The 23,743-nt window shown below is 33.5% G+C and overlaps 1 protein-coding gene across 3 annotated transcripts in view; it reads right to left on the reverse strand.

The window, feature by feature from the left end:
• Positions 1-23,743, reverse strand: part of LOC150110571 (uncharacterized) — a 77,735-nt gene that overhangs the window by 13,935 nt on the left and 40,057 nt on the right. For 2 of the 3 annotated variants that reach the window (XM_090394847.1, XM_090394856.1), the window contains exon 3: positions 20,553-20,657. The exons of the other annotated variant lie outside the window; for it this stretch is intronic. In XM_090394847.1, coding sequence (XP_090250973.1) covers positions 20,553-20,657 — 105 coding nt within the window. The remainder of the gene's footprint in view (positions 1-20,552; positions 20,658-23,743) is intronic. 3 annotated transcript variants of the gene reach the window in all.

Here is a 23,743-nt window from a genome sequence, read left to right on the forward strand (position 1 = left end):
GTATCACATGTAATTTAAATACGTAATCATAAATTTTAATTAAAACATTATTATTATTATTATTATTATTATTATTATTATGTGAAAATATCATTAATATAACATTACTATTTAACATGAAAAAATAATGCAATAAATTATTCTTATTATTAAAACATTATGGAAATAATGAGTTACATTATATGTTTGTTCGAATTAGGAATACAATATTTTAACTGCATATGTGTAAATACTGTTGTATAAATCACACTTTCTCAAACTTTGAAAAAAAAAGTAAACTACAACATGTAATATAACATAACTTGTGTAACTCTGAACTATATAATTATAAATTATAATTTATAATTATATAGTTCAGAGTTACACAAGTAAACAATCACAATAATAATTATTACTGTGATTGATATTTAAAAAAAACAGCAAACAAACTATGTTATCATCATTATTTTTGAAATCTCATTATATGTAGCACTTAGTGCTGAACCTTGTGAAATAATATACTGAATGTTACTCAAGATGATCATTGTATATATGTAAATATTTGAGAGATCAATAAAATTATTATTATTATTATTAATATATGAACAAGAAATATGCACCCAAAATACAATATAAACTTAATTAAACATAATATATTCGTTCAGGCTTCCAGTTCAGTGACGCATCAATACATTCCAAGTTATTGTGTGTGTGTGTGTGTGTGTGTGTGTGTGTGTGTGTGTGTGTGTGTGTGTGTGTGTGTGTGTGTGTGTGTGTGTGTGTGTGTGTGTGCGTGTGCGTGTGCGTGCGCGTGTGCGTGTGCGCGCGTGTGCGTGTGCGTGCGTGCGTGCGTGTGCGCGCGCGCGCGCGCGCGAATTTCTCAATCATAGATTTCGTAGCTTCCCAACACAGCAAAAAGAACCAATAAATAATAACCAACTGGTGTCATCCTCAGATAAGTTTACATATAAGCTTCAAGGATGAAAGCAGAGAAATTAGTTCTCATCCAAGATGTATCATACATAACCAAGTGCATGTAATGTACGTATCACATGTAAACCAAAGTATGTAATATATGTATTATATGTAAACAAATATATGTAATGTATCATATGTAATCAAATGTATGTAATGTATTATATGTAATCAAATGTATGTAATGTATGTAATAACTGTAACAAAAGTATGCAATATAGAGTGATTATATCCATTGATATTGTATATATAGAGTGTAAAATTGCAAAGAAACATCTGTAATAATCATCATTATGAATATTATAATAATATATGTTATAAACAGTTATTATTATTATTTAAAAAAACTTTATGTACGAGAAAGTATTTGTTATGCATAATTACATACATTATATGTCTTCATATAATGTATGTAATTTATCTGAGAAATAATAAAATGTTAAAAAAATTATTATTATTACAGGCTTTCCAGTTCAGTGATGCATCATGACATTCCAAATTATCATTTATGTGTGTGCGCGTCCATGCATCACTGCATGTGCAGGTGGATGAATTTCTCACCCTATGGCTGTAGTGAATATCAGACCTATCAATCATCAGCCTACATCCAACACAGCAATCAAACAAATAAACACAATAACTAACCAATGTCATCCTCAGATAAGCTTACTAAAAAGCTTGGAGGATGCAAGCTGAGACATTACATCTCAACCGAGACCAACAAAAAGAAAAAAAGATCCGTTTATTACATTTAAGTGCTGTAGTTACAGCACTTAAAGACGTTGAAGCAAAATTGTAAATATATACAATTTATTGTTATTGTATAAATACTGCAAAAAATGTAATCTTATTCAACTGCAACTATAAATTACCAACTACAATAACTATTATTAATACATTATACAAAAAAAAGGAAAATTTGCATGAATCTCATTGTTAAAAAACCCAGAACAATATGTTTTGTAAACGCATAATATATAATCATAATTTTAATAATAAAAAAGTATTGATGTTTTTGTTATTTATAGCAATTCAATGTGAAAAATGAACCATAATCTGCAGCACTTAGTTGTACTTTGTAAGATAACATGTTGGATTGTCACTAAGACGGTTATTGTATATATGTAAATATCTTTGAGATAAAAATTATTATTATTATTATTATTATTATTATTATTATTATTATTATTATTATTGACCCAACATGCATTGACCATATCAACACACACGGGCTCGCCTTGATACATATACCTCATCAGTAATTAACACCAAAATTGAAGATCGCTACTTTGTCTCAGCTTCATTTCACTACGTCCCCCCCCTCCTCCCCGCAACACTTCAAAACTGTACAAAAGTCGACCATATTGAAGAGCTTTGTCGACAGCCTTATAAAAATACAGACTAGAATTGCCTACTCAAAATAAATGACCCTGTAACTTTATACAAGAACTTCCAAAAAATGTTCACAGAAATATACAAAAAGCAACAAAACCTACACAAACAACGAAAGCAGACAATAACCCATGGAAACAATCTAAATAGTATTACTGTAAAAGAAAATGTATGGAAAAGACTAAAAACATCACGCAGTAACACTCATTTACAAACATTATACATCTTATTATATATATATATATATATATGATAAGAAATCAACTAACAACAAAAATTCGTAGGGCAAAAAGACACTACTACTATTTTTAAAAATTTACGAAATATAATGACAATATGGAAGAATCATGGCTTATACATAACGAATTACTAACTCGAAAAAAGAAAACGTCACCACAAGATTTTATTGCAAAGAGCTTCGGTCAGGATATGAACCCAGTGGAACTAGCAGACTCATTCAATTACACCTTCACAAACAATATCACACATCTCAAAAAATATAATCTTTTTTGAGATGTGTTACCTTGCTACCAACAATCAACAAAACATTCCCAACATCAATTCAGCAGCAACAGAATTTTTCACACTAAATGCACAACAATTAATTCAACATGGACTATGCCATTGCTAGGTGATAGCCGATATCATACTGTACCGTATTATATACCTCACATCGCGGATGACGTTGTGTGTGATATGTATACTCAAATTCATACTTAAGTGACCTTCAAAAAGGTACGATCATAGGAGTACGGCTTACAGAGCTGCCGTAACCAAAACGCAAAAATCGTAGGTGTATCACGAGCAGCAGTATCTTCGATACTGTGGCTCGTGATACACCTCTCAAATTTTCTTCCTCGAAGATCTTTCGAGAAGAGACTACCTCTTCTCGAAACTGAAGAAACTGATTTCTTTGGAAAAAGCTCTAAAAACTTGCAGGAACAGGTCACACAATGCTTCTGGATTGAAGAGAGGTCAGGCCACCCACCTTGCACTGACCTTCGTCATGTGAAACTTCTCATGAATGATGTGAAAGACGGCTGTTGTAGAAAGCCCCAGCCTCGCTAAGAATTCTTTGAGCTTCAACCGTCTGACATTGAACAGTTCTTCCTCAACAATAGAGACATTTTCCTCAGTCATCACTTTCACAGGCCGACCATCACGAGGATTCGATGCTCTTTCTTCCTAGGCGAAACTGTTTAGCCCATTCCTTCTCGGTGGAATATGAAGAAGAAGCTTCCCCATAAACATCACCCAATCGCTGTTTGATAGCACTTGGAGAAAGCCCCCTTCTTTGGTGAAAAACATTATCACAGAGCCGCACTCAATTTTTAATATTACAGCCAGTTAGCGTGTCACGTGTTAGTGAAACGAGTATCCCAACTGAATGATGCAAGTAGAGAGTTGAAACGAGTAAACTAAGCTCCCCATAGATGGTGCTATCTGTCGCGCATGGCGTTTTGAAACCTACCTCGTATATTCATTAAAAAAAACAACGAATGCATTCAGAAATGTACACTTAATCCATGTAGAGACGAAAGAATGTAACAACTATATCTCAGTTGCATATAAAACATACATGCATGCAAGATGATGATAAATACGACGGCTTTAAATAGCAATATGAATATAACAAATATTTGTTTGCTCATATGTGCAACGTATAAATTGTAACAATACGTATCAGTTACGAAGATTATTATTATTATACAGGTATCTCTATGGAGTAAGAAGACTCAAACTATCCACACATTATCTATCATACCTCTTCTTGAACTGATTTACCGGCGAAGCACTCACAACTGAGTCAGGCAACGCATTCCATTCATTCAGCACTCTCCAAGCGAAAAAATCGAGTCCTCACACCCTTGTTAACCACGCTCTTACTTAATTTCCAAGGATGACCATTTGTTCTTCCACCGCTGTCCCACTGCTGAAATATTTCCCCTGCATCAATCTTATAAAACATTTTAGTAACTTAAATGTTTCTATTATATCCCCTCTCATCCGCCTATTAGCTAACTTCTGTATTCCACAAACTCTCAATCTATCAATGTAGGGAGCATTCCTTACACCACTCACCAACTTGGTCATTTGCCTCTGCATCTTTTCTACTACTTCCTCATCTCCAGAATATCCAGGCGACCAGACCTGAACACAATAATCCAGATGTGGATGTATTAGCACCTTATAAAGAGGAATAATAACTTCTTTATCTCTGCATGTTAGTATGTTCTTCAATAACTAAGTAATCCTATGAGCTATCTTGGACACCTCAGCAATATGCTCTCTGAACTGCAACTCTCTATCCACTAACACCCCTAAGTCCCTAGCCTCATCAATCTCTCGGGGTACAGTTCCATCAATGCGGTACATAGCTTGCAATCTTTTAATCGCCAAATGCATAACTTTACATTTTTCCGTATTGAACTGATATCCATTATCTTTTGCCCATATTGCCAGCTTATTTAAATCATTCTGCAAGCCCTCTACTTCAGTATGATTAATTATTGCGCTACCCAACTTTGCATCATCAACACACAACTGAATATCTCCCTTCATGTCATTTCTTATATCATTTAAATACAAATTAAACAATAATGGTCAAAGCACAGAGTATTGAGGCAAACCACTTATTCACCTACTTCATCCTGAATTCTGCTCCTCCATACACTACTTTTTGGTATCTATCCATGAGCCATTCTTGTATCTACTCATCAGTTTAATATCTATCCCCATTTGTTCTAGTCTGCATAATAGTATTCCATGGGGTACCTGTCAAAAGCCTTAGCAAAATCCAGCAGCAGTATCACTGTATAGCCATTCTCCTTGTCAAATTAGCTGTCATTGAATAAGATTAAATAACTATCTTTTTTTTAAAAAAAATATTAATATTATTAATAATAATGATATGTATTAATTTTACTTACTATACCAAAACGAAGCAATGGAATCTCTATATCATGGTGTTAAAAAAGTGTAATTATTCTCGAAGATCAATACGAAAATTATTGTTATTGTTATTAAAAAACGTATTCCTAAAAATTGTTACCAATTGAAAAAATGTATTGCGAAAAAGTGAAATGAACACATTCAGTATTCTCGACCTGCTAAGAAATAAGAAACTCCAAACGTAAATTTTGAATTCAAATAAACTACAAGTTGAAATATAAATGTAAATGGTAAAATGCGGAAATAACTGTACAGCTCTTTTAATGTAAAACTCGTAGATTGTTCTTGTTATGATTTCTATTAATTTTAATATTAATTATAATACTATTTTGTCATAATTATAATAACATGTAACAAAGTGCACAATAGTCATGTAGTTTCTTTGAAAGTTAATAAACTATTGTAGGTCGGTAAATTTTAACACAGTTTATTATCTTTCAAAGACATGAGTGCAGGGTAAATTTTGTTACATGATATTAAAATTATTATGATAGGAAATACTATAATTAATGTAAAAATTAATAGTAATCCTAACAACAACAATTTACAGTTACAGTTTTACATTAAAACAACTATTAAAATTTGCATTAAACAGCTATTTCTGCATTTTGTCATTTACATTTTAATTTTACAATTAATTTTTATTCACAATTCACATTAACAATTACTTTTTTGATTAACATACAATAGATAATGCTAAATGCATTCATTTCAATTTTCACGATAATAATTAAAATTAAAAAACATCGACAGCGACAACTAACAATGAACTTTACAATACATCACTTTACTTTCACTTATCATTACTTCTAAGAGAATGACATATATTTTATAATATTTAGGCAATAGTGCTATTTCTCACGTTACACTTTTCACTCTTAATAACTTTATAATCGCACAATGTGGAATTCATATAGCAAAATGATAACGATCACAGTAATCGTTTGCAAATATAGTTCAGAGTTACACAAAATAGTTAATGTGATTCATTACATGCTGCATTTTACATTTTATTATATATATAATAAAATGTAAAATATAATATATAAAATGTAATATATATATATTTTTTCCTTTTCCTTTTTTGACAAAGTATTATCTTTATCATACGAATATTTACATTTAGAATATTCCCATACATTTTCGGTTTAGTATAGAATGTTACCTGATAATAATAACAAAACAATATTTTTTTTCATTTAACATATTTTATTATATAAAAAACAATAACAGAATTTTAAATAAAATGACATACAGAAATCTAATGTTTTTGGTGAAAAGTTAATAAAAATCACAATAAATTAGCATTTGGCTTCCCAGCTTTTCTTTGAATACATCTTTAGTCCAGTTAGTTTCAAGGCCTCGTTGCAGCTGCTTAAATCTAAATAACTAAAATTAGGAATCGCCGAACTTTATATAGTTTCTATATTTGGCATGAAACTCTTTGAGTTTCTTATTCGGCTAAGAAACAATATGGGATGTAATATCCCTTAACTTAAATAAGTTCATGTCGCTGAATTGAAGCCTTTGGCTCTTCATATAATTAATAATTTATTAGGACACCTTCTTGGCAATTCTCATAGAAGGGATGTAAGTTCTGTTTGCTACATACTTAGTATTAACTAGGTCTACCTACTCACTGATGAGACCCCAATGCGGGTGGAAACCGGTGCGGGGCGGATCTGGCTTTGAGAGGCTCCGCTTGGAGGTAGGTTTTTGCCTGTCTCTGAGTGGGGCCACCGCTGAGATTATGGCTCTGCTTGGTGGTGGGGTGAGCCTGCCGCTGGGTACAGCCAATGCTGAGAAGTTCTTCTCGGTGACAGGGTGAGCCTGTCATTGAGTGGAACAACGCTGAGTTTGGCGATCTTTCGGGAGCGTCTTATTTTTAGAGCCCGCTTCACCTATACATAAGGTTGAAACCGGTCTGTGTAGTGACCTTCTTTCATACTGTAGAACAGTAGTACAGCTCATAGGAGCTGGGTTTCACATTATGGGTAAATACCAAGAATAGTGATCGGGGCTTGCTCCGCCCTTACTATGAGTTGCCTCAGTTTGCACTACCAAATGGGTCAGGTGCACTATCCAGGTATTTGCTTATGCTCGGAATCGCTGAACTTTATATAGTTTCTATATTCGGCATGAAACTCTTTGAGTTTCTTATTCGGCTAAGAAACAATATGGGATGTAATAACCCTTAACTTAAATAAGTTCATGTCGCCGAATTGAAGCCTTTGGCTCTTCATATAATTAGAAATTAGAAATTTCTTCAACAGAACGTTATTTACGTATACAGTGGTCCTTGGTTTATTTATTTGAATTTAATAAAGACACACAACATGAAGCCTACAACAAAATTTCCACATTTTAGACATGATTTTTTAGAGAGAATTACAATACTTTCGACCATATTCACACATTAAGAGAGCTCATTGAAAAATCAGTTGAATACAATAAACCCTAATGTCGAAATTACGAAAAAGCATTTGATTCAGTTAAAACATCTGCAACACTAAAAGCTGTTGAAACCCAGGGAACTGAGAAACCATATATTGAAACACTAAAACATATTTACAATAATGCAACTTCTGTAATTAAATTATATAAAAACAGTGAAAAGTTCCCAATACAAAAAGGCATCTGGCAAGGTGACACCATATCTCCAAAATTATTTACAGCTGCTCTAGAGGAAGTCTTGATTGGGAAACAAAAGGAATAAACATAAATGGAGAAAGTCAGCATCATCTGAAATTTGCAGATGATATTGTCCTGATAGCAGATAATCTTGAAGATCTTGAAGAAAGGCTAAATCAGCTAAATGAAGCCTCCAAATTAATTAGATTAAAAATAAATAGAGAAAAAACAAAAATAATGATGAATAAATACATAAACCGCAGAACTGTCAAAGTTGAAAACCATGAAATAGAACAAGTTACTTCATATGTATATTTGGGCCAATTGTTATCCTTTGAGGATTGCCAAAGAAAAGAGATTGAACGAAGAATTCACCTTGGATGGATGGCTTATGGGAAAATGAGAGACATATTCAGAAGTGCCATTCCTATGAGTCTAAAAAGGAAAGCTTTTGACCAGTGCATATTTCCTGTCCTAACATACGGAGGAGAAATATGGACTTTAACAGAAGCCCTAAACAAAAAGCTGAGAACAACACAACATCGCATGGAGAGAAGCATGCTAAAAATAACATTAAGAGATAGGAAGACAAATACCTGGATAAGATCTCTCAAACAGGTGTCATGGATATTGTAAATACATTCAGGAGTCTAAGTGGAGATGGGCTGGTCATATTGCTAGATGCTAGGACGGGAGATGGACTAGAAAAAGAACAGAGTGGAGACCAATAGATGGAGCAAGACAAAGAGGAAGACCGAGAAGAAGGTGGAGGGATGAACTGGAACAAATTGCAGGAGTGAGATGAATGGGAGAGGCAGAAAACCAAGGGGTCTGGAAAATCATGGGGGAGACCTTCGTCTAGCAATGGACAGAAACAAAAGGTTGAAGAAGAAGACGTGATTTATTTTTAAAATCGGTTCTATTATGTTTATATGTGTTATATAGGTATTCGCAACTACAATATTTTCTTCACTTTAGGTAATACTGTACTACAGATGTAAATAACTAACTGCAAACAGCATTAAGTATTACACAACACAAATGAGAGAGTATGGCTGTATATAATGCGTAATGTACAGATCTCCTTTTCATAATGTGATATGTAAATAACTACCAGATAGAAATGAGATGTATGAAAAAGTTTGGTGAGTAAAATGTTGTGTTCTCGGGAAGTTCTGGCCAGATTTATTCAACAGAAAGTTGTTCAAGTACATGACGCTACTCACTTTCGCATGTTAGTAAATATTTGTGTAAGACCATTAACCATGCGCAGGTCGCGGTCGAAAAAATTGCAGTGTAGATCGCGTGTATCTGAGAGATACATTCATAACTAGTATGTGCATGGTTAATGGTCTTACACAAATATTTACTAATATTTGTGTAAGACCATTAACCTATATGTTAATGTAACTAATAACTAAATATATAACTAAGCCAATACTATACTGACATCGGAGTTCGCGGTATCTCTCAGATACAATTTACTATCAAATACCACTTTCACTTTCTCATTCGACTCTATCATTCTCATCATCGGACTCGAGTAAGAAAATCGCTGAATCTCTTCAACATCTGATGGATTATTCAATCGATATATTTTTCCCGCCTTTTTCAACGGTAAAAAAAGAAAAAACTAAATCAATACTATACTGACATTGGGGATCGCGGTATCTCTGACTTACAATTTACTATGAACTATCACACATCTTTACATAACACGTATTAAACCAAAACTGACCGCATAAACAGTGTGGAATATTACTCATAATATATGCATGCACAGCTCCTCATGACCTCCAAGCCATACACTGGTGTAAAAATAAATGATATTTTATTTTAGTATACTTGCTTCGAAATTCTCTATTCAATATTTTACTTTACTTACTTATTTATTATACTTAACTTACTTAAGTCATAACGCCGAGTTGTATAATCCTGTTGCTTGAAATAGACTATTTCCCTAATTCCTTTCAGTCTACCAATTTAATTCCCCACCCCCCTCTCAAGGTCGTGACTATGCTCCTTCACGTATTCTTATTTTAGAATTGCCTCTGGCAGGAGCCAATTCCTTTGTCTAAATTACTGGTCCTTTCTCCCACTGATCTCTGAACATTTATTTGTATTTTCGACTGCGCCATCAGAGATCAGTAGAGGAATTGTGTATCTTTCCAATACATTCAAGAAAAACGCCCAGCACAACACGGAATTATCTCCAATATTTATGTCTAAGTCAAGCAACGCTAAAATCTATTATTTGTCAGTCGTGGCTACTTTTACTCTTAAGGTCACACGGGTTCTGTCTTTTTATGAGAAGTGCATTGGTCAGGCAGAATCAGGCAAGTCATTTGACAAACAATTTATTCATGCTAAATTAAAGTACATAAAAAAGGTTTACACTACATATACTAAATTAATCCAACTCAAATTCACTAATCAAAATTGACATGAAAAAAAAAACATAAAATTCACATGTCTGGTTCTCCACTAGATTATTTAACATTTCTCGTTTAAGCTCAATGACTAATGCAATTAATTAGCTCACAGATAATTCAGACACGGAGCAGACTTCTACATGCTTTAGATTAACTTAACTCAGATTATATATGATATTAGGCTTAACAGAACTTTCTCATACTATTCCCTCTTCATTATGTAACATTATCTAATTCCTTATAACTTTGCACACTACTTCATAATTATTTTCAACAAAATCGGCTTTCCGTCTTTGCTATTGTTCTTTATGTTAATAAACAAACAATTCAGCAATCTCTGTCATTAATTTCACATCCAGGAAAGTCCTATACAAAAGGTCTTACTTGTTACTATGTCATCCAGTTCATTACACAAGATCTTAGAGATCGGTGACACCTTCGTCTACTTTCCGGTAAAATTCACACACGGGAACCTTTTACGACATCCATGATATTTCACACGCGGTGATCACCTGTTATCATCGTCGGGCTTCGGCTGGACAGACGTGGATTGCCGTCCTTGGAACAGCAGGATACACTGGAAACTCCTCGTAGCTAGAGTAGGAAAGGAAAACAGGAACTGGAAATCCTAGCCTCCGAAAGGCTCGCGCCGAAAACATCCTAGCCACCAAAACGCCTATTTTTCGTCGATTCGTCCTCCTTTTATTCAGCTCTCCCGACCTTGGAACTCCTACAAATTCAATTGCCCTGATTTTCTTGAAGGGGTCTTTCCACCCACCCTGAGATCACTGAGTTAAGGCGTGAAACCCCGTACTTCGCTGACCTTCGCGAGTTGCGATCGCCTCAGGTCTTACATGCTAATCCTGTTTGAGTTAATTTTTGTCGGTACAATTTTCTTATTACAATTTATGCTAACATTTTTTTTCAGGTTTATTAGAGCAAAAGAGTACCAGTATATTAAATTAATTTTACTTCCCAAGTAAAATGGGTATCGAAGACATTTTATTCTACAATCCTTCTATACAAGATTTTACACTGGATATATGTAAGAATATTTTTATTAAACAATTTGTTTGTATCTGTCAGATCAGCCGCGACCTCCGCAGGGTTAACGAAACTCTCGCGAGCTAACACAAAGTATATAAATTTTGAATATGAAGTGTTTTACCGTGATCAAAAAACGATCAGTTACAAACATGGGTTGCAATAAATAAAAAGTAAAATAATTAATAAATAAATTATAAATAAATAAGTAATATATATATATATATATATATATATATATATATATATATATTAATAATAAATAAATAAATAAAATCGATAGACTATAGGAATTTCAATTTCGTTTACTTAAAAAAATAAGTAATATATATATATATATATATATATAATAAATAAATAAATAAAATCGATAGACTATAGGAATTTCAATTTCGTTTACTTAAAAAAATAATGCTAGCATGGAGCATGAGCCGTCATGATAGATAAATTTGGCACAATAAATAGTTCAACAAGCATTTAAATAACTTGTTTCATACTAACTATAACACAACACTAGATTTGGTCAGTCAGGAACTTTTGATTGTACTGATTTCTTTCATACACTATTAATTCACTCGCTTTGACACTATTTTTACACTATACAGCAATCTCTCTATTAATGTGCCTCCAATTAGAGCGTTTTCGATTAGTGCGTCATTTTCTTTTCTATACCCAAATTCGATTAGTGCGCCCGTATACACTTCTTAAAAATAAATGTTGTAGATTTCAAAAATTTTCTACCTATACATTTTTTAAGGCTAACTATTTTAAAAAATCACTTACCAGGATAAAATAATTTAGTTAGCGATTGAAAATATTTTACAAAGTTATTTTTTATTGGTATACTACACTATTTCATATGTTCCAAATTTACCGCCAAAATTTATATCGTCTGCTAATTAATTACATAGTATTTTGCTGATCATATCTCGTGCCGCCTTTGGAATTGTTTTCCTTACTATTTTAATTTTAAAGTATTTTACCAAACTTTAAACATGAGTAAAAGAATTAGTGAGCAAAAAAGTGAAAGTGTGAAAACGATTCGAAAAGTAATCTCATTGGAAGAAAAACTTGAAATAATAAAAAAAATGAACAAGGAGTCCAGAGAAAAGATAGAACAAGAACACAAAAATGGGTGAATCAACTATACTCGAAAGAGCAATTTCAAGCAAAGCTGCTGAATACAAAGAGAAAGGTAAGGCTGCTTCAAGTTCATCATGCATGCAGACCACTCGAAATTCAAGTGTTATAATGATTGAATTACAGAGACTTCTTTATACATGGATAAAAGATTGTAACCAAAAACGGATCCCGCTAAGCACTGACCTTATTAAATCAAAAGCATTAAGTCTCTTTGCAAGTTGAAAGAAAGGGCTATCAATGATGGAAAAGAAGAATTCCACGCTAGTGCTGGGTGGTTTGAGTGTTTCAAAAAGAGAATAGCCTACATCTTGTACTAATTACAGGCGAAGCTGCAAATGCGTATAGGGAGGTAGCTGGAAATTATCCAGAGATTTTGAAGAAAATTGTGGAAGAAGGGAGCTATTGCGACCAACAAATATTTAATGTCGATGAAATCGGCCTTTTTGGAAGCGAATGCCTTCCAAGACTTTTTCTGGCCAAATCACAGAAATCTCAGCCTGGTTATAAAGTCGCAAAGTCGATGAAATTACTACTAACTATATGTGAGCCGTTTAGAAGCACATTTTTTCCACATTGTGCAAATGAATTTATAGGCTTTTCAAATGAATCTAAGTTAATTAAATCTCATTCTGAGAAACTGAATGATTCAGCGGGAAGATCCTGAAAAATATGGAGAAAATATAATCACATGCTCAATCATATAATCAGATAATCAATTTTCACAAGCCCAAAGAGATTTCACAGGAACAATTTAAAATTTGTTTTGTACAATCGAAGTATTTAAGCAGCAATGCTTAGGAGCTGACTCTGATGAAGAGAGAGCAGTAAAATTTGCAGAAGTAGTAGGAGAGGTTACAGGGCCATACCGCATTTGTATGAAAAAAAGAAACAGAATGTCCGCCAAACTACTTTAACTCGATTATTTGTTAAGAAATAGAATAATACGTTTATATTCTGAATACGTTTTTACTGTCTTTCAGCTTCGTGGTTTTCCTTTAACTAGGCCTTGAGATATATCCTAATTCTTTTATAAAAAAAATTAAGGGTCAAAAACGAAATTTGGGGAATGAATTACACTTTTTCCCATAGGTTATTATATGCGATTAGTGGATATTTGATTAATGCGCCTGTTTTAAAGAACTCATTAGGACATTAATCGAGGGATTGCTGTATTCCCGAAAGTATTCGAAATCATCTCTCACCGTAGTGAATTTGGCCAAAGAGGCAGATGGGGGTGTGAAGGAATGGGAGATTATTTACGTAGTTTAGATAGACAATTGGCAGTAGTACATTAGCTGGATAGCTTATATTGTGTGTACGTCTTATACACATCCATCTGAATACTGTATCAAGCCAGTTTGATGATAACAGCTTCAAGAAATACTGAATTAATTAATTTGAATTCCAATCTCAGAATAACAATAATGATAAAGTAGCTAGCACGACAGACTACTGGGGTTAGCTGGTAATTTAAAGGAAAAGAATGCAGTAATAGTGGACCGTTATCATAAATTGATAATCGTAAAGTGGATAAGAATGTTATTTATTTTCTCAATGACTAGGCATCCCGTCGACCAAATACGGCCGAATACATAGAGAATATAGTACTCCGGTTTGTGTGTGCGTGCACACACACACACACACACACACACACACACACACACACACACACACACACACACGCGCGCGCGCGCGCGCGCGTACGCATCACTAGATAGCTTGTTGTTCATTAATCATAATGTATCTGCATAGTGCATATGCAGATTAATGCATACATTAATCATAATGTATCAACTAGTTTTAAGAAAAAGGTAGTAAAACAAATAAAACAGTTCAAGTTTTTATTTAACGGATTAAATTCCTCGAAGGTTACAAGTTAACTACTCTGGTCTACTTATAACGTATTCTTCCACAAGGGTCCCTATTGGCTCCTTAAGTGTTACTGTCTTCACACACACAATAACAATAGTTTCGCAAGTTCGTCGGTAAACGCAGACTCGATTCTGGCACCACTTACGACGAAAAACTGGAATTTGATACTTTACCTCTTCACAGGCTATACGAACATTTAATTGCGTATGCGTGAATGCACGAGGATTAGCACACACACACATTTTGCATTCATTAGTACTTCTGGAATCCTATCTGTTTGTCGATTGACTTCCCAGTCAAACGGACACTCAGAACGCAACTCAGGAGAGTATGTAGGGAGAAACGGCACTCGAGAATTGCATTTTTCATTTGGGAAATCCATCCGATTGCTGAATTTCTCTTCCATAGTTTGAAGCATTGGTAAATGGACTGGTGAAGCAGGTTCGACTTGGTAAAAACTGTGATGCACAGAGTCCTGCAAAGATAAATTACAGCTAATGGCCAGCGAACTATTACTTCCAGATATTTCGGCAAATATTGCTGAAAATGAATGTCAGTACGAAACCTATGACATCACATGAAAGTGAAAGACGACACTGAGATATCTTGCTGCCATAACTGGGTATTCCAAACGAAGATCAGAATCGAGCAAGGGTTTGTAGTGGTTTTATAGTTGATTTTGAGATGGAATCTCCCATTTTATTTGGTTTTGTTTTTAAGTCATAATGTGTAATGTAAGTTATGTTTATCCCATTCCCATCCTTATAAATGTCCCTAATATTCATTCTCAACAATAGAAATACCGATTCAATTATCTCAAGCAATGATAAAAAAAGAAAAAATCCAATCGAATCTGGAACATCCCCTCTGAGCATAATAGGATAGAAAGGTTTGGTTATTAAGGAATAGTTCCTTATTTAGTTTGAATATTTTCCACTATCGTCCCACATATCTAAGCCTTAAGAGAAGCTAAACAAAGACTTCATTTCCGGAAGTACAAAATAACAGACATTTTCTTTCTTTAGATGAACAGCGGTAAGATCAGTCTTTTATTATTAGTAAAATCGACGCTGATAGTTTGATTTCGTCACATGGATCATCCCTAGAATTTCATAACTTGAGAAGTAAGCATTTAATCACCTCGTAGTTTCCACTATTAAAAAAATAAAAAAAATTCTGTTGGTTTTCAGAGCATAGGCTTTATCTCATCTGAGCAGTTAAACAATCGAACTGAAGTTATGTTGAGAGTCAGAAACGGAAGCTCTCCAAGAAAAGCGTTATAAAAAAGAAACGTAACAAAATCAGTGCATAACAAGGCAATTCATTGAATTTTAAAGGATAAAAAAACGATAACCACAAAAAAAAAAAAATAGATGAAGAGTTTAAAAAAAAACGACTGAATAATATATAATTTTCACATATTAAAAATAAATTTAAAACGCAACAAATAATAAAAATGTTTCAAATAGCGTTAATTCATCAATAGACTTACCTCCATTAACAAGACAAAGCACAATGTAATTTTGATAAAATATTCTACAGAGATGTCTATTTGCTATACGGTCTCTGATAATTTCATTAATTTGAAAACTATTCATAGACTGCACATGTTTTCAGGAGCTTCATTTTATAATATTTTATATTATGATGTAAAATGAATAATATTATATAATAATATAATATATAATATATATATATATATTATATATAATATATAATATATATAATAATATATAATATATATATATATAATATAATATATAATAATATATATATATATATATAATATTTATAATACATTACATGAACAGATACTTGCACGTATATAATATTTTTTTTAAATAATAATAATAAGAGTAATAATAATATCAAATTCTTTACAACGTATATTATTATAATATTAACAATTATGATTATTACAGATTTGTTTTTAATTTTTACATTCTACATATATAATAACAATAGATATAATTTCTCTACATAATATGTTTTTAAAAATACGTACAATTAACATATTATATTTTCTGCACTGTACAAAATTCTGTACGCAGTTTAAAGTACCTTATTTGTTTTTAATATTTTTTTTCTTTAAAAATAAATGCACATTTTTTTTTCATATCAGTATCATCATTTACACACACACACACACACACACGTACGCATCACATATACATATACATGAACGGTATTCACATATACATTACAATAATTTACAGTCTATGATTATGAAGAGTAGTTGAATGAGGTAGGCTAATCCCCCTATTTCGAATCTAGGATTAGCTTTTATGAAGCTAATCCTATTTTCTTCATAATCTTCAAAGAACACAAATAGCCTTCACTATTTGTGTTCTTTGCTACTGTTTATGGATGGAATATAGGCATTGGATGCTAGTGATTTGTGATGTGTATATAAGTGTTAATATGATCTATTAACTGTGTTGGTATAGCTTCCAGAGTTGGTATTTTAATGTTCTATAGTTGTCTATGTGTTTTAAATTTCTTGGTAGGTTGTTGACTAGCATAGGTATCAGATGCGATCTCATAAAAGAAACGTATGAGTTGTTGAAGGGTCTAGGGATATAAAGCCTTGTTTTGGGTCATTTTATGCGATATGTCATGTTGAAGTAATTTCATAGTAACATTTTGTTGTGATTCAGATTTTTAATGCTCGGGATTCTGTGTATCGCCATAAGCGGTTCGAATATTGGTTATAAGGTCTCCAAATCACTGTTGACACGATTTTCCTATGTAATATTTCTAATTTTGTTAGGTGGCTGTTTGGTGTGCTTGCGTAGACCGTTATACCGTACCTGAGTAGAGATTCGCAGGTACCGTAATATAGGACTTTTTTTTTTTTAAATGTTAGATGAAATCATGACTTTTATTTGGAAGAGTTTTGCTGCGATGATGCGGAGTTTATTATGTAGGTATTCTATATGTTTTGTGCATTTAAGGTGGCAATCTATGTAAAGGCCAAGGTATTTTGCATGTGCAGCAGGTTTGATTTCGGGATATTGGCAGGGTTTTTTTTTGTTGTTAATGCAGCGGTATGTGTGACAGTGTATCGATAGTGGTGCGGAGCGGAAGATTCTCGGATTCTGTATTATTAACATCTGTCTTTGGTGCTGTTGATTACAATTGCGTTTTGGTAGAAGTATGTTGTGATTTCGTTCAGGTTTTGTTGTGCTTTGGCGAGAGTCGTGATGATGTCTGTGTGAACTGCTAGTAGCGCGGTGTCATCTGAGTACTGAAATATTTCATTTTGTGTGGCCAGTTTATGAACGTTGTTAATGTATATGTTGAATACAGTAGGTGATAATGTGGCGCCTTGTGGGACACCGTGTTTTAATTGTATACCCCGGCCGTAACATGAACCTATTTTTGTTACTTGTATTCTGTTTGAGAGATGGTTCCTGAACTAGGTATGCAGTGTTCCTCTTATATCGAGTGAGTATTATTCACTCAGTATTATATTATGTTCAAGTGTATCAAAAGCTTTGGTTAAGTCATGCAGTATAACGACAGTGTACTTGTTTTTATCGAGGACTTTGTTTATGGCGTCGGCGATGTCTTCTAATAAAGTGATGGTTCTTTTTGTTTTCTGAAATCCGTATTGGTTTTGTGAAATAATGTTGTACTTCTGTAAATAGTTCTGTAGTCTGATGTGGGTTATTTTTTTTTCAAGAATTTTTGAGATGACTGGCAGGTTAACTATTGGTCTGTAATTGGTAAATTGGCGCAATTATCGCAGTTTTTAGTTTTGGAATAATACCAGTGTCGAATATTATGTTCACGAGGCTCAGAAGTATAGGATTTATTTCTTTAAAGTGTGTAAAAGGTCTGTGAGTTTTATTTTGTCTATTCCTAGAATGGTCTTTGTTTTTAGCTTTAAGAGCGCTTCCTTCAGCGCCTGGTTTGTTACTGGTGAAAAATATATGGTTTGCTGTTGACTTTGCGCTGGTAGTTTTTTGTTGATCGTGGTAGATTATGTTTTTGATTTGTGTGTTATTGTTTGTGAAGTTGAATAGGTCTGCTAGTTCTTTTGGTTCATATCCTGAACAAAGCTTTTTACGTTAAAATCTTGTACTGAAGTTTTCTTTTTTCTAGTTAGTAATTCGATAAATGTAGCCTATGTTTTCTTCATGTTTTCATTATATTCCATAAATTTTTGATAGTAGTATAGCAGCGTCTTTTTGCCCTACGAATTTTTGTTGTTAGTTGATTTCTTCTGTTTTCATAAAATCTTTGTAGATGAGTGTTACTGGGTGACTTTTTTGTCTTTTCCATAGATTTTCCTTTACAATAATACTATTTACAATGTTGCCATTTATTCATGGATTATTGTCAGTTTGTCGCCTTGTTTGTGTACGCTTTGTTGCTTTTTTTTGTATATTGCTGTGAACATTAGTTGGAAGTTCTCATATTACAGGATCATTTATTTTAAGTAGGCAATTCTAGCCTGTATTTTTTACACGGTTGTCGACGATGATCTTTAACATGATCGAGTTTTGTCGAATTTTGTGGTGTCGGGAGGGGGGGGGAGGCGGGACAAAGTAGTGTTTGGCAATTTTGACGTTAATTACTGATGATGTAATATGTATGGATGGGAGTCCGTATTTTGATATGGTCAATGCATAATTGTGTTAGTGAATTCTTGAATATTTCTTCTCTTGTTGGGAAGTTTATGGTAGAGTTCATGTTGTACTGACTTCGTATATCAAGACATGTGTTAGTGGTCGAAGAAGCAGCCTGGTCAAGCGTTTATGTTAACGTCTCCTATTAGGATGAGCCAATGAATTGTACGGGATTCAATGCTGCTTAGTCATGATTCTATTTCATGCAGAAAGCTCAGTGGATTATTCTTTGCGGCTCTGTATATTATAATTTTTGTGTATTTGATGCTATTTTTGATTTCCTAAATTTGTGTTTCCGCATATTCGAAATGAGTTTGTTTTTCGGTCACACTGCATTTTTCTTTGATAAATGCAACGATGTTACCTCCTCTTCTGTTTGATCTACATAAGTTGTAGGTTTGGTAATTATTAATGCTGCATGCATAAGTTTCTGTGTCGTTTATGGCAACTTCGGTCAGTATTAGTACACCTGTTCGTCAAGGTGTAGTTGAGCAGTGTTATCAATGTAAGCCACTGTTTCTTTATACTTCTTATATTTGTGTGTATGATAGTGAAGTTTATTTGTATTTGTGGAAATGTTGTCTGTTCATTTCTTGAAAGAGTCAGAGACCTTGAAGTTTATATTTTCTAACTGGATATGTTCACCTAGATTTGAGATCTCCATGATATAGTTTTTAAAATCATTTTAAATCTTGTTCTTAAGGATGGGGAGAGTTCATGTGTTATATTGGTACGATGCATAGGCCGGATTCTCTTGCAATTGTATAAAGTCGAGTGTTTTCATCCTGTCTTATAATAATAATAATAATAATAATAATAACACAGAAAAACCTCGCTTAACGTGATTAATTAATCCACCAATCATTGCTCGTTAATCGAAATCGCGTTAAGCGAATACAATAAACAATACGAATAATTATAATTCGTCCATCAGTAGGTGTAAATTTGAAAAAAAATTACAGTATGAGCTATATTAGAGGATAAAATCATTAAAATTAATAAAAATCAATTGCTTAAATTTTTATTAGATCAGATAAAAGACCACAGGAAACAAACTACTTAACATATAAGTATGATGATAACTACGGATAAGCTCCCGAATCTTCTACATACCTGACATGATAAACAAACTGTCATTTGACAACAGAAACCTGGGATTTACAGAGAGCTGAAACAAGTGCTATATAAATATTATAGCGAGACTGAAAATTAGAGGGAAATTACTCTCTCTCTCTCTCTCTCTTTCTCTCTCTCTCTCTCTCTCTCTCTCTCTCTCTCTCACACACACCTGTTAAACACCATTACAAGGACACGAACACGCCATATTGCAATCCAACCCCTCCTTGGGAAAAAAGTTAAACCGTACTCAAGCAGTGGTAGTCCATGTGCGCGTGTGTACGCACATCTACACGCTAACCGGAGAAAAGCGTTTATATATATACATATAAATATCTTCATATATAAGTTTCCAAGCACATATAAACAGTTAAATATACACCTGGCTCGCGTCGGGTACTGAAACAAAACCAAGTAACAACCGCCCTCTATAATCTTCCTCAGATAAGCTCGGCAGAAGCTTCGAGGAAGAAAGCAGCGATGGCACCTAAACAAACAAACAAACAAGTATATCAAAAAGAATGTACTCAGTAACTTGTATACTGAATTTTTGTAGAGAAGTAAAATATCTGTATTAAATAAAATACAGAATCTATAAAAAATATTGAAAAAAAAAACACAAGACACAATGCAGAAAATTATGTATATTAATATAAAATCATTCCATTATTATTATTAGTAGTATTGAACTGTTAGTTATATTACTGCATTGTATAGTGAACTGCATGCACATTCATGCCAATCCGTATGTAAATACGGTGGATAAATATTTAATTAGTTTTTAAAAATGTATAATTATATTTATAAAAAATTAAGTACTCTACATTTTGCACTGAATCCTTGTACTGTACAGAAAATATGTCTCATGAATATACAGGCAACTCCCGTATAACACGGCATTCCTACAACACTTCTCCTCTTACACGGTTAGAGAATTGGGGAAATCCCTGGACGTGATGAAAGTTTTAAGAGCAAGCACCATCTCATTCAATATTTTTCATTCGAGCGTGTATGTCGTGTCAGATTTGCGTATAGAATTTTAGAATTTATTAGATTTTTTTTTTGTTCATGGAGTATCAAACATATTTTAAGACTTTCATTGTTTTCTTCTTTGCACATGTTTTTGGATGTATTATTGAACATCAGGTTTTTAATACCGATGAGATGAGTCATTTGTGGAAAAAATGCCCAAGAGAACATTTATTTCAAAAAATGAGAAAGTTGCACCAGGTTTTAAAGCATAAAAGACCGTGTAATATTATTATGTGCAGTAACGCTTCAGGCGATCACATGGTAAAAACCATGCTAGTTTATAAATCCCTCAATCCTTGTGCAATGAAAAACCTAAATATGAGTGCTTTACCGGTATATTGGACGGCAAATAAGAAAACTTGGGTAACTACTGATTTATTTAAAAAATGTTTTCTAAACTGTTTTGTACCAAGTGTGGAAAACTGCTTAAAACAGAAAAATCTAGATTTTAAAGTTCTACTGATGTCGGATAATGCACCTAGTCATCCGAAAGATTTAAATCATCCAAATGTCAAAATAATTTTCTTACCACCAAATACAAGTTCATTACTTCAACCGTTAGATCAGGGAATTATAGCTTCATTTAAAACTAATTACATCAGGAAATCGTTGCAATGGGTTTTGAATAAAATCGACAGTCATGGAAACTTTTGTAAAAAGTTTCCATGACTCATAACTTCATCCATCAAAGAAATAAAACCGACAACGTTAAATGCCTGTTGAAAAAATAAATGGCCAGAGTCAGTTAAAAGCGAAAATCTAATCGAGCCAGCAGAAAACAGAATGGATGCAATAATAGAACTTGCTAAGTCTCTAGGAGGGGAAGGCTTTGACGATATGAATGTCGAAGATATTCAAGAATTACTGGTGGAAGAAGAGACTGATGAAGCAAATTTGGTTGAAACGGCATCTGGGGTAAACCAAATTAATTCAGAGGACGATAGCACAGATGAAAACGATGAAATTAAACATTTTACCCTAAGAAGCATAAAGAAATGCCAAGACCGAACAATTAGAGTTACATTTTCTCAATGAAGATCCTTCCACTGAAAGAAGCACAAATTTTAAGAGAGAACTTCACAAGTGCTTAGCTCCATACAACGAAATTTATAAAGATCTCTCAGCTAAAAGCAGACAATCGGAAATAACAAATTTCGTGCAAAAAGTAGAGCATAGAACTCAAGATGCTGCCGAAGAAAGCTCAGATGATGAGGATATTTTGCCAGAAAGAAAACGCTCTCCTTTAATGGTGCTTAGTAGTGATGACGAAGAAAACATTATGTAGCTATGTAACATTATGTAAACATTATGTAATAATATTGATATGTAATACTTTTGATCAATTATTGTTTTAATAAACATACATTTCTCTTAGTTATAAAAAGAAAATAGTATAGTTGTTTTTTTTTTAACTATGGAACCTAATCCTGTTTTTTGTACTAGTTCTTTGATTCGTACAACACGAAATCGCATAACACGGCATTTTTTAGGAACCTAACGACCGTGTTGGGGTGTAAGATATAGGGTAGTAGGGGTAGCACCTCTTCCTGCTCAGCAGTCGCATCAAAATATTTGGTGGCTGGGTGGAATTGGTCCCCACTAGTTATGCAACTCTCACTTATGGCTCCAAGTAGCTGGTAGAGTGCACCAGCGGCCACACTCTGGGACCGTGTCTCGACTGGCACGGAAAACTAAGTGAGGGTATGAGCATTTTATGCTGTAGTGAAGGAGAGTGTCTCCTCCTTGTTACACTTGAAGACTGGAATGGCTGAGTTAGCAGATGACCAAAATTTAATTTGACAATGGTAATGAAGTCATGACAGCAATCTATGTGGCATAGTCCGGGCACATTCCGAGACAAAACAAAGATGTGGCCAGACACCGTGGAAGAGACAGGAACCTCACCATGTAACCTTCCATAGTAAACCATGAAACAGAGAACCATGTCGGATTTAAGCAATAGAGACAAGGTTGGACCCTCTACAACTTCTGTCTCTTGGAAACATTACAGGGAAGAAGAGAAAGATACTCGGAAACGTAAGACGGATACTATGAAAATAGCATATGCGAAGATACCTTAAATCCTAGAGGGAGGGTTTCTCCTGATCCTTCACATCTGAAAACCAAGAATCCTCTCTTAAGGATTACAACTTAGAATGTAGGACCTTATGTGGAGCTGGGAAGTTAGATAACCTTATTCAAGGACTTAAAGCAATGAAAATTGACATTTCTGGTATCAGTGAAGTCAAATGGAGTAATAGTGGAAAATAAACAGAAAGAGCCATTCAATTATATATTCATGTGGAGACAGTCATAAGAATGGAGTAGCATTTGTACTAAAAAATAAGATTGCGCCATCCTTACTTGGATTTTGGCCCATAAGAGACAGGATAATTGCATTAAAAATTGCAGCTCAACTTTTCAATATTTTTATTGTCCAAATATATGCACCTATTTCTGATTACCCAGATAAAGATGTAGAATGTTTCTATGAAGACATTCAAAATGCACTAAACAATGCTAAATCAGATGACATAACTA

This window comes from Typopeltis vanoorti, chromosome 1 (assembly GCF_054136105.1).
Source record: "Typopeltis vanoorti isolate ZY-2024b chromosome 1, IOZ_Tvanoo_1.0, whole genome shotgun sequence".
NCBI lineage: Eukaryota > Metazoa > Arthropoda > Arachnida > Uropygi > Thelyphonidae > Typopeltis > Typopeltis vanoorti.